This window comes from Salvelinus sp. IW2-2015, linkage group LG8, assembly GCF_002910315.2.
Source record: "Salvelinus sp. IW2-2015 linkage group LG8, ASM291031v2, whole genome shotgun sequence".
NCBI classification, from domain to species: Eukaryota; Metazoa; Chordata; class Actinopteri; order Salmoniformes; family Salmonidae; genus Salvelinus; species Salvelinus sp. IW2-2015.
In genome coordinates this window covers 31,609,935-31,622,996 of record NC_036848.1, presented here as the reverse complement: position 1 = coordinate 31,622,996, position 13,062 = coordinate 31,609,935, and the positions used below count along the sequence as shown (strand labels likewise).

The window sequence follows — 13,062 nt, the reverse complement described above, 5'->3', positions numbered from 1 at the left end:
ACTTCTTAATCATAGCCTCAATTTTGTCCCGCGCATTGAATATAGTTGCTGAAGTCCCTATAATCCTAGATTCAGATCATTCAGGCGAGAAAAAACATCACCCAGATAGGCCAGTCGTGTGAGAAACGCATCATTATGCAAGCGGTCAGACAAGTGAAAATCATGGTCAGTAAAGAAACTTTAAGCTCATCTCTCAATTCAAAACTTGATAACCAGCACACTTCTGTATGTTGTAAAAGCGTTACATGGTCGCTGCCCATATCATTGCATTGTGCAGAAAATACACGAGAGTTCAGGGGCCTTGCTTTAACAAAGGTAACCTTTTTCACTGTAATGTCCAAAACGTCTTTCAAGCTGTCAGGCATTCCTTTGGCAGCAAGAGCCTCTGGGTGGATGCTGCAGTGTACCAAAGTGGTGTCGGAAGCAACTGCTTGCACGAGTGTTACCAATCCACTACGTCTCCCTGTCATGGCTTTCGCGCCATCAGTACAGATACCAACACATCTTGACCACCAAAGTCCATTTGATGTCACAAAGCTGTCCAGTACTTTAAAAAATATCCTCTCCTGTTGTCCTGGTTTCGAGTGGTTTTCCTTAATTGACCCCCCATAAACATAACAGACATATACCAGGTGCTGTGCCAGGCCCGCCACGTCTGTTGACTCTTCAGCTGTAACGCATAGAATTCACTGGCTTGTATGCAAAGCAGTAATTGTTTCAAAAAATCTCCTGCCATGTCACTGATGTATCATGGAACAGTGTTGTTTGATGAAGGCATTGTCTTTAGATTTTTGGGCCTTTTCCACCAGCATTGTCCCAGCCATATCTGCGGCAGCAGGAAGAATTAAGTCCTCCACAATAGTATGGGGCTTGCCTGTCGTAGCCACTCGGTAGCTCACCATATAAGACGCTTCTAGCCCCTTCTCATTAAATAGTATCTGTTGCTTTTATACATGTCTTACTACTCAAAAGTCTTCTTAATTCTCACATGTTTTATTTCTAAAATGTCTGCGCAAGAGTGAAGGTTTTGGCGAGTTGTGAGATAGTACTTTCGCACATATAAACACACCGTGGCTGAGGAAAGGCACTACTCCTAATAAGTGAACCCCAAATCAATGTAGTTCATCATATTTGCCCCTCTTCGATGGTCCAACGTCCCTGTCTGTTGTTCTGTGCTTTCCCAGGTAAGGGAAGCTCTTTGGGCTGCATCAGATTCTCAACTGTCAGTGTCCATGCTAGCTGGGCTAACAACAGATGTAGAATTACTGATGCTAGCATTGGATGTACTCGTGGAAGCAGAACTTGTCGCCGACAGGTGCAGTACTGCTGGTAGTAGCAGTACTACCAGTAGCACTGGTATGTCTATGGATGCTGGCCTTACTTTTTTAAACCATTTATCCATTTTCAAGCTAATGGAATGAGCAGCAGCTACGTTTGCCTACTTACGGGCCATTAGTGGAATTCCCGTGAGAGAGTAACGGTTAACGTGATTGGATGTGAATTATTTGACTAGGCTACCTGTAATTGACATTGTGTTGTTATTTCGCTGAACACTAGGCGGTTTAATTTGATTTTTGGCAGTGAAACGAGGCAACTCGGGGGGGGGGCTCACCCAAATGTATAGCCCCGTTGGAAAATATAAATGGAATGCTTGAAAAAATACTATTTTGTTTAATTTAATTTTTAAAAATGTGAATCACATTTTTATTTATTTGGCGTACCCCCGACGGCATTGCGCATACCCCAGTTTTGGAATACTTGATCTAGACGATGCATCATGGGTGAATAAAACTTTTTTTTTTTTTAACTGCCTGGAGTTTTCACAGGAACGTGAGAAAGTGTCCACAAACACTATGTCATTAATATTAGTTTAAATGTAAACTTCAACTAGTATACAATTTCTAGGATTTATGGACAAACTACAGTAACATTGTGTTTTATTCAAAAGTTGTTTTGATAAAGAATTTTTACACATTTCGGCAATGAGAATTTGGGGTGAAAATGTACAAAGTCAGGTGTAAAATGTATTTAAAATTAGACACTTCCAAAACCTACATCTCAGTCCTGAATGATGACAGTTGATATTTGCAAATGCATCATGGTTTTGCAACTCAATCTGACACAGACATTTTAAAAACTGGTTTCATGAGAATCACCCACCTGTGTGGAAGCACCCGCTTTCAATATACATTGTATCCCTTGTTTACTCAAGTGTTTCAATTATTTTGGGAGTTAACTGTAGGGCATACAGCAATATGCAGGGTTTTTAAATTATGCAATACTGTTTTGTGGTGGACAAGGCACACACCAGCAAGCAGCATTGCTTTGAAACGGGCCCGTAACTAGAGCAACAAGTTGCTGCCTTGATGCAGTAAATTACATTCAGCGTGTCTACTTAAGCCTGTTCCATGCTTCCAAGTCGAAACAGTTGGCGCATATATTACGCGCATATGGGGGCGCATATATTACGACGAAATTTGAAGTTGTCGTCCGTTGGTGTTCAGCAGGTTTTATTTCAAAGTTTGGTAGGCGAAGTCTGCACCCCTACGTCTGTGATTGGTCAACAGTACTACGACGCCTAGTAGGAGTGGGAACTATGTACGGGATTCTTCAGTGAAGCGGTTGTTGCCATTCAACGAGAGACATTTTTCCCACTTGAGAAATACTGTACCAAACATCTTAGGTAGATGTAAAATTGCACGACTAAGACCTCAGCAAAAACATAAAAATTACAGATTTCTTGATTTATCTTGGATTCATTTTGAGGAAGGGTTTCTGGCTATGTTGTTGCTACGGTTGCTCAAGAGGGACAAACGGCAATATTGCCCCTTTTTGTTTCTCGAGCGAAAGGTCTTTAGGGAGTATGCGAGACAGACTTTTGCGTCGCCTAGCCGAGTTCTGCTAGGGGCAAACAACCTAATATGCGGGCGCCTTTAGCAATGCTGAATACAATCATAACCACCTGCCACAGAGAAGCCGGCCTCCTAAAAACGAGGCTACCCCTGTCAGGTGGACTGGTTTTATATTAGTGAAGCGCGTCAACATAAAGACTGCACATTCTGATGGGTTTGCATCTCCCCAGTGAACACGCTTTGGAAGTAATCCACGAGAGGCTGCCAGGCTGACAGTTTGTCCCCAATATTCCAGTCCAAAGGGAGCCTGTTGAAGCCTGCTCCAAAGACAGATTAGAGGTTTGTCTGTTCCAAGAGTTGGGAAACTTTTCCAAAGTCAAAAGCTAACAGTGTTTGCAAAGTGGTAAATTGTCACAAGGCAGGGTGTTGCATTCAAAATGGCCACTCGTCTGAATCATGAGGRCAGCTACCAATCTGATGACTAAATCAGATGGGTGGATGACATATGGTCTGAAATGAAGAGACACAATTGCATCCTAAATGAATAACTATGCATATTCTTTTGTAACCTCACTAGAGGAAATGTCTTCTTTACTGCCCAGGATTGGATCACTAAATCTAAGGACAATCAATATTTAGTACCTATAATTACCTAGTATTCATTCGCTTGTAATGAATTACAGGAAATCAATCTATTTCAATAATTGTAACTAAGGATGGCTGACTTGGCACACAACATTTCATCTTAAAGACATGCTCCAGAACTTTGGCGACAACTAAGTATTTGAGCTCGGTGTGTCAATGTGTAGTTCATACATGCATAACCTATGAGCAGAATTACTGTCTTCTCAATTAGCTGCAATTAGCCCTTGTTTGAAAGTGGCTTATTCTGGAAGCTGTGCGGCGCCATTTTCCCCCTCGTGGGCCAGCCACTAGCAATTTGAGGTTCTTGCTAATGAGCATCAGCCCCTTGTCATTTGAGTGACAACTAGCAAGATGCACACGTCAGAGGGAGAGACAGCAATGACTTGGGGCACATATGAGACTTTATACGCAATTTTCAGGGACCACTTTTGGCTCGTAAACACTACTTTCAGTACTGGCTAAACGTCTACAAAAGTACCAGAGAATCTCTAACAAATAAAAACTGCCAAATTGCAAGGCAGAGGAAAATTCCATGCATGCACAATATTTAGATATGTTCGACCCTACACCCTCTGGAAGCCAAAGTCTTCTGGTCCCATCTAACATTCTACAATGTATTATTAGTCCTACTTTGCAACATGAGTGTCCTCCTACCTGTTGTGGGGGTGGTGTTGAAGAACCTGGCTGTGTCCTCGGTGACCCTCAGCTGGGTTCTGTCAATCCCCAAACTAGAGGTTGCTCTACTGGGAGCAAGGCTGGTTCTGCTGCTGGACTCCAGGGACAAGCCTGGCCTCCCTGCCAGTGGCAGTTCTGTGGATGCCGGCTTGACTGGGGAGGCTTTTGCCTGTGGGACGCGAGAGGTGACCGTCTTTGACTCCTCATCGCTGTCAAACCCAAAGGGGTCCTCGGAGCTCTCGTTGGAGAGTTTGGGCCTCTTGGGCTGCTCTGCCACCTCAGTCTTCTGGCCGGGGCGCTTGGAACTCACCTTGGCCTTGTATGTCGTCTCGCCCCATTTGGTGCTGAGCGTCGCTCTCTTGTTGGACAGGACCTCGTCAAACTTGGATGATGAGCCGTCGCCTCCCTTACGGCTGTAGGTTTTACCAAATCTGGACGTCATCGTGACACCTGTTTCATATTCTCTGTGATGGGTACAAAATATGAAAAGCATTATTTGCAGTCATCATATGCCATTTCTCATCAAAACAATTAAGTTCACTTTTACTGTAATGTTTTTAAGTAATAAATCTGGACAAATGGGGTTTTAGTTCATCTCTACCCAAATATTATTTGGAAGCTGTCATTTCACGACAATTTTTTTCTACCGTGTGATCCTTCATTTTCAGGTTCAGCAAACTGAGGCTCCGACTGCTCTGGAAGTGGCTAACGCAGTTAGGTACAATACATCCCCATTAACATAGACACTATAACATTAGGTAGCTAGTCAACTAAATCAATCAACTAACGGTATTAAAGAAACAATAGTGTGTCTAACGTTAGCAGCAGGACATAAACGAAGTTTACTAACGTTAGCTGGGATAATATAGTAGCTACATACTACTAGCTAGTATTTCAGTGTTCAACAACCAAAACAGACCCATATGGCTAGCTAGTTACGATGTTAGCTACCTAGATCAATTAGCTAGATAGCTAATGTTCACTAACTAGCCGCTAGCTTCAGGTGACACAGTCGAGGCTGGCTACATAACTAGCCACAACGTAAACAATTCTCGCGAAAAATCTAAAATAATGCAGCCAGTTACAGTAACTAGCTAGCTTACGTTAACTACTTGGCTAGTAGCTAGCTAGCTTACGTTAGCTAGCTGGCTCAGGCTAACAGACGCAACATGATAGATGACATCCAATTCTCACATTGATTTTAAGGTTAAGTAGTTTGAAAATCTGTGTATATTTCACAATTGCGTTGAATATACAACTGCCTCACTTACTTGGTGCGCGAAAAGACCGAACCACTCAACAACACACTCGGAAGAAGGCGGTCGCTTCCCGCACCAGATTGGGCCTCCCGACCCTGTTCAAAGCTCGCTTGCAAAACAATATAAACAAGGCTCAACTGCCTGTAGTTATGACAGATATAGGACAGTCAAATACTGTAAAAAGTCCCGTGTATCCTGGGTAACAATGTTATTTTGATAATGTTGGTTTTACGTCTGATATAGTCATTTTTTAAAGCTCTATCAAACTCGATTGTCTCCTCTGTGTTGCACCGACGCCTTCCATTCGAGTTCCCCCTCCCTCGTCTTTTTGCTTCCAACGGCATTGAGGGAGTTATTTTACCCTGTCTCGGCTTGAACCGGTCAATGGCCCGTTACGTGTTCGGGCTAAAACTGGGAAATAGTAGCGCCCTCTTAAATCAAACAGTAATCTGCGCCACTCTGTCATGTTGTAAACAAGCCAGCATGGTGCATCTTTCCATAAAATACATTTTTGCATTTTCAAACAATTTTTTATTGGGAAAGCAGACAACGCGATTTTGTCTAAAGAAATCACTTTTGCATGGGAAAACAGAATCCTACTAATTACTACACGTCCTTAATTACGTCACTTTTGTTTTGAGCCCGTCGTACAGAGCGGGGTACCTGGATCACGGCCGGGAGGCAGCCCATTTCCAAATCGAATGAATCAACTTTCAGCCGGTGCAAAACACGCCAGCACGCGCGCCCGGACGAGATTAATCGAACCCCCTCACTGTCACATCACCGCAAGTACAGTGTGGTCCAATCAGGGAAAGAGATCTTTGAATGTGACGGAGAACTATCGCTGCGAAGCACTATTCTTCCTTGTGATTGGTTTGAAAGCCGAGAACACCTGAACAACTTTTTATTTCATTGGACTATGGAAAGTGCTCTCCGGGATCATTGGGACGCCCCTACCCTAAACCCTAACTCCTACCCTAACCCTTACCTAACCTGAACCTTAAAGGCCCAGTGCAGTCAAAAAGTAGATTTTTCTGTGTTTTATATTTCCACACAATGAGTTTGGAATAATAGGCTACTGTGAAAATGATAATGCCCTTTATAAGAGCTGTTTGAAAATACCGCCTTAAATGTCAGCCTGTTTTGGTGGGATGTAGTTTTGGCCTGCCTGGTGACATCACAGAGGAGTTCCCAACAACTGGATGTTCTGGTTTTCAGGAGAAATGGAAAGAGAGCCTGTGACACAACTTCTGCTTTTGGAAAAAGACAGCACTCCATCTTAGCTCCTCCTCCACATTTACTGGATTGGTTGAATAGCGCAGAAGAGAACGTCAAGACCAGTATGTAGGGGATCTAGTTTCAGACATGTATTTTTTGACTACTACATTAGGTTATTCCCAGACTGTCCAAGCAAAATTGTTGCTTTAGAAATTGCTCTTTGCTAAGAAGCTATTTTTGACAATTTTAATTGCAAACAATCACATTAAGTTACTTAATTGTTACCCAGAAATGATTTGATATTGATTTGATACAGCATTGGACCTTTAACCCTTACCTTAACCATTTTAAATTTGAACTTCAATGGGGTAGGGATGTCCCAACGATTCTGGATAGCAAAGACCATTGGACTGTTGGTGAGAGGTGTCCTCTTTGGGGGTGTCATCGAAGCTAGTGGAATGAAATGATTATGGTAACTGTAGTGAAATTTCGTACTGAAATAAATAAATAATCAATCAATCAAATTACATTTATATGGCACTTTTGACTAGGTGCTGGCCTAGATCCTAAAGTAACAATTAGCCTACAGTGACAAGGAGAGAAAAAACACTTGAAGACCCTATCAATAGCCAAAATTAGCCCCAAATAAAGTGCATTCTAACATGAAAGACACTCTACCATAAAGTAGATGAAAATGTGTCCACCTGTCCTGGAGAAGTCTATAGGCCTACAATCAAATAAGTGAAGGTTTTATGGAGAGGCATAGTTTGATGGACCAGTTCCATTAAATTATGCATCCCACCAGAACATATGTCCCCAGCTACCTTGTCAGAGTATCATTCCTCTGAAAAAACAGTCAGTGTCATTTTTTAAAATGTTTGTTTATGGTCATGTGGGCGGCCGAGTACGTTTTAAACATAAATATTTACTGTTGTAGGTTCCCATTCACCAGATAGATTTGTAGGCTGACTATTCTGTGATTCATACATGTAGCCTGCACATTATATTATTTCTTACATCTTTGATGTGTGAAGTACATTTTGTATACAGTAACTACGTTGTATTGTAGGCCTATCCACACCCACTTTTAGTGTTGTTTGAAATGTGAATATATTTGGGTATGTGTGCACTTCTGTTTGACCTGATCAAGTTTCAGCTAGATAGGTGGTAATTCTGTTATTTTCAAATTAATTGATACCCAGTTGTGAATTACTTGGAGATAATATCCCTCACTTAATTTCTGTCCTGACTGAAGTTGTTGGGCCCACATAGTTTGTGACATGAAGTTGAGAGTCAAATAAGTTCACTGCCATCTACTGGAAAGGCTTTTTGACACGGTGACTAATGTGTAGTCCGAGACATGATCCCTATGATAATAATATGGTTGCACAGATCAATTACATTTCAATGATCAAGGAATGGAACAGAGCACCGATCCTTGCGTGCGTAATAATCACCTGTCGCTAGTAGAACATCTTGATTCTCTGTCCATATCGGAGAGAGTTTGCCGGGTTTTTTTTGTCATCCAAGTCACACTTTCCAAACAGTCCTTTTTTTCTGTCGCTGGTGTGAAGGGGAATCTTTAGGGCGACGACGACACATATATTGCCAATGGGTGGGTGTGGATGCAGCTCACGCAACTCCATGGGAAAAAATCTCCGGAAACCATTTCTCTCGTAAGGGTGTAACGTATGGCTTTCAGTCCATGTAAGTCAGGGGGGATAAAATACATGACTCTGTGATTAGCTGTTATTAACGTGACGGAATACACATTCCTGATCATGTTGTTCATAAGGTCAGTGTTGAAGGTTCCTCCCAAGGCATTCCGAGGCGGTCGGTCCCTGGAGGGAACAGTAAGAGACATGTTGTAAGCACCGCGTTATCCTTACCAGTGCTGATAGTTACTTTTGTCTTATTTTATTTTTTTGACTCCTAAGTAGGACTACAGGGGTAGTTAGTTGTAGGACTGGGAGTGAATAGGGATGAGAGGAGCATGGATGTGCGGCCTAACATTTCTATCATAACCATATGGGTCCTCATTTTTTTTCATCTTCTATCTATCTAATCGATTTTGACTGGTTATGTGTGTCCAACCGTCTGCCTGGTCACATACGGGTTGTCAACAGAGACGAGCAGGCCACACCAACCGAGACGAGCAGGCCACACCAACCGCTGGCAACTGTGGTCACCCGCTTGGCAGTGACCTGCTGGGGCACGCGATAAGCTGAGAGAGCCGTGAGAGTGGACATCGACATATCCATCACGACCATAAGGACAGATGTGTGTGTGTGTGTGTCTGTGGCGGTCACCTATGTCTACTGTGTGGCAGAAGTGTTGGCATTTTTTATCCTAAGATGGTTTTGAAGGGTACAGTATGGAGATTAGTTCAGGTTGGCAGAGGGCCCAGGGTTCTTCTAGGTACTCCTCCTATGTTACCACAGAGTTCTTAGCCAGCAGAAATCTGTACGTAGCATGCTGTGTCCAGAGGGCCAAAGTCAGTGTACCCCAGCCAAGAGCCGTGCGTACCAGGAGGGATGCTAGACACGATCGGTGCCAACCACGCCAACCTGGTGTTGAGAAACTGGCAAAGTTGTGTGGAGATTGGCACCTGTCTTTTTCCAATGAGACCGGCAGTGCCATCCCAGAGACAATTGGGCCTTTGACCACTTCCAGATACGCTGTGCGAATCTGTGAGAGCAGAGAAGAGTCACAGGGGAAACGGTTACAGAGAAATGCAACTATTATGAATACTTTGCAAAGGTTCCATTGGGATACAGAATACCAGATCAAGTTGAAATGAGAAGTTTTTCAACACTGGTCATTTGGGGGCTTTTACATTATCATAATTTCACCTCTGAACTTAACATGAAAGTTTGCCATTGTTACTGTCACAGTAACAATGTTACTGTTGAGTCCAAACCCCACTGTGTATCACCACCCTCCTCACCACACCTCCTCCTCCTTCTGTCTGTTTTCCAGCTGACTCTTCACAGTCCTGCACGCATGATGAGCCCCCCCTACCACAGCTTACCCTCCCAGCGGGCACCAGCCTGCCCAGCAGCCCCAGACGCTGGTACGCTGCCAGGCCCACAGGGGCACACACTGACAACCATAGAGAAGCAGAGACAGAGGGAGGACAGTTGATCAGACATTTGGGACACATCTCCCACCACGGGCCTGCTGCCAGCTGCATGCAACCAGTATGGAGCAGGCTGCATGCCACATTGGAACATGATTATCTTTCATTTGGTCTGCTTTTGTGTGGAGCACAATGGCCACCATAAAGGGGGCAGAGCCACCTGTAGAGTTAATGAGATGGTCACGCTTGGAGCATTTGGGCTGGACGGGAGGGGTGATTTACGATGGTTGTGTTCTGAAGTGCTCACCTTGTTTGTTTGTTTGTTTGTTTGTTTTTTCAAGTCACAGACAAGAGTTCACACACAGTGTTTACATGAAATAAGTGTCTACAGTTTTGAGTTTTCAATTAGGATGTGTGCGCTTACGATGTTTCTTTCTTTGTATGTGTAGTGTGCCAGGTCATCCCAGCAAGGCTACTCCAGAGGACCTGTTCCACCTCCTGTCGCGCAGGGTTGTCCATAACAACCAACCAGGTTTTTATTTGTCCGTCCATCCGTCTGTTCTCTCTTTCTCTTTTCTACTCTCTCTGGCTCTCTCTCTCCCCGTCTCCTCTCCACGAATGTGGTTTTCATTTATTATGCTCACCTTTTGCTCCTTTTAATGAAGTGAAATATTTTCAATGTTGAAAGTACAGCAACGAAATGCTTGGAGGGTGCTGCCTCACTGAAAGGTTGACGACCCCCAGTGGAAAAATGTGCCATGAAAGGTCATGATACCGTAGCAGTGGGAGCTGTCAGAAAGCGTAAACAACAACAACAACAACAACTCGCCTGGCTCAGTGTGTTGTCTGTGTTTTTATGGTCAATGGGTTGTCAGACGTGGTGTTGGAGTGCCTGGGGAGCCAGTGGGAGCTGCACTGCCCTCATCTCACCGAGTCAGGCACCCTGAGTGACCTCTACATGTCAGCCAGGCAGAAGAGGGCAAGGAGCCTTCAGGACAGTGCAGGTGTGGCGCTTAAATGTACCCCCCCCATCTACCAGAGTTTATCCAAGTACAGCATATCTGCAGAGTTTATCTGAGTACAGTATCTCTCCATCTCTTACTGACTTTGCCATTTGATCTCCATCATAACCCAATGAGCACAACTGTAAGTCATTTCTCATTGGTTTCACACACAATGCACATTTGTGCAAAACAGTAAACACAACGCTCTACAAAAGATGCCAAATTCAGTTGAGTAAATCACAAAAAAAACGGAAGATAAAAAATTGGCACAGCTGATACAAATTACTCCCATGAATGTGAACCTCTTCCGCACGTGTGCTAAACTTCTTTGCACAATTGTTCAATCAGTCCTTATTCATGCATAAAAGAGGTCACCTCTGAGATTGCTGTTTGCAAGAATGGACCAAGTAAGAGGCAGAGGGAAAGGAGAGGGAGAGAGGGGCCCATAGAGGAAGATTGTCAATAGTTCAGCTCTCAGTTACAAAGGTCAAATAAAGCCTTTTGTTGACAGATATTCATGCTCTTGAGTGACATTCTTTCTGCATTGGTCATCTTTGGGCAAATAATTTTAGGTAAAAATAATACAGCCCATGCTGTGATATGTTTACTTGCCCTTTATGGTGCACACTATAATTATAGTATCAACAAATGGCACAGACATTGCTAGGGTATATTGATAGCTGTAGCTAGTATTTATTGGGCCATTGTGTACCGATTGATTGAAATAACTTTTCATTAGATAACGAGTTGTATATTTTGATGGAGGTAGTTGATTTTGTGTCATGTTTTGAATGTTTTCAGAGTCTTAATGCATTTTGCAAATGAAATGTGTCATTTTGACCAACGTGTTTCAGTTCAGGGCTGCGTGTTACTTGTTTTGAAAAAGTTGAATCTGTTTGGACAAATCAAGCAAATCGAGAAAAACTATCTGCGCTGGAGTGTTGGAGATAACAGTATTAGAGTCCTAATGTCTCTGCATCCTATCATTGGGCCTATCTGGTGTGGGAGACAGACATGGCCCTAGTCACAGGAGTTAGTGCCAAATACTTATCCTCTGATAACATTTTGAGGAAATGTATGTTATGGTGACAATCCGGAATTCATTTTCTATGAGGATAGACAATTTTTGTCAGTCCCTTCTGCAAGGACAGAGGTGATTAGGTTATTGGCTTTGTTCTCCCCCAGCATATTGGTTTCATTTTCTCATTCAGTAAATCCAACCAATAAGTGTTGTCTTGTTAAATATATAAAGGGTTATTTTTCATCACTGCCTTATCACAATATTTGTATCTTAGGTGTATGTGTTTGTGTGCATATCTATGTCATCTGATTACTTCTGCCATAATTGTACCATGTGTTTGTTCTTGCATGGACCAGACAGTGGTAAGAGTGGGAGTGACAAATCACACAGTCGACCAGACAGCAGCAACTCGAACAGGGACAAACAGAATGGGGGGGGGGGGGGGAACACACAGGCCCCCTGGTCCTCCAACTCTCTGTGAAAGATGCCACCAGCACCCATAACAAACATTTTTCGTTGGGGACATCAACACTCCTGTTGTGTTCGTTTCATTTTAATTCTTTCTGTGTTCCCAGTCCAAAATGACCGCCCCATTATAGCTGATTATAAATCCATAATAATACATATATTATCACCTAATATTGTGTTATATCTTTTTATCAACTTAAGTTCTTGAGAACATTACAAGTTTTGAACTTCTATTTGCTATTTATGGCCTGTAGGCCTCATTGACCTGAGTTCATGCAACTAATTTTTGAGTAAAAAAAGCATAATGTACAGTATAATGATTTTGATTATTTTGACTATAACAAATACTCAGATGAGACATTGTGCTAATTTATCACAGACTACTTTGTGTCAAAGTTTAACAAGGACTCTCTCCTCACCAGTGTCATGATCAAAGATATGATCAAGAGCCTCACATACAGTATATCATTTGGTCATTGTACTGCCACAGAATGGATTGTGAGKAAGGCCTCAAAAAAGCTTTATATACCAGAGCTTCGAGAAAAGTTCTATATATTATTGAAACGTTGTTGCGATTGTTTGAGAATGCCAACAGGTGTGGTTCCCGTGGGGGACAGATTCTATTGGGGAAAGGTTCCTGTGGGGGTTGCCATGGAAGCTAAGGAGGGGAGTGAGGTGTGTGCTCAAACACACATGCATGTGGGGGTCTGGGAGAGGAAGTGTGTCCACCTGATGAATGGGCATGTGCCTGAACTCAATTTTATACACTAATTGTAGTCTCACCCATTAATTTCTAATGACCGGTCATTTTTGACCGGGAACACCACAAGTGTACAAAAGT

At 42.9% G+C, this 13,062-nt stretch overlaps 1 protein-coding gene across 1 annotated transcript in view; it reads right to left on the bottom strand.

Annotated features, from left to right (window-relative positions):
* The window catches only part of LOC111967741 (wings apart-like protein homolog), a 49,341-nt gene extending 43,529 nt beyond the window's left edge, over positions 1 to 5,812 (bottom strand). Inside the window, exons 1-2 of the mRNA XM_023993060.2 lie at positions 5,444 to 5,812; positions 4,152 to 4,636 (exon numbers count right to left, since the gene is read on the bottom strand). Of these exons, the coding sequence (XP_023848828.1) occupies positions 4,152 to 4,614 (463 nt within the window). The 5' untranslated portion in view covers positions 4,615 to 4,636; positions 5,444 to 5,812. The remainder of the gene's footprint in view (positions 1 to 4,151; positions 4,637 to 5,443) is intronic.
* Positions 5,813 to 13,062: the final 7,250 nt, after the last annotated feature.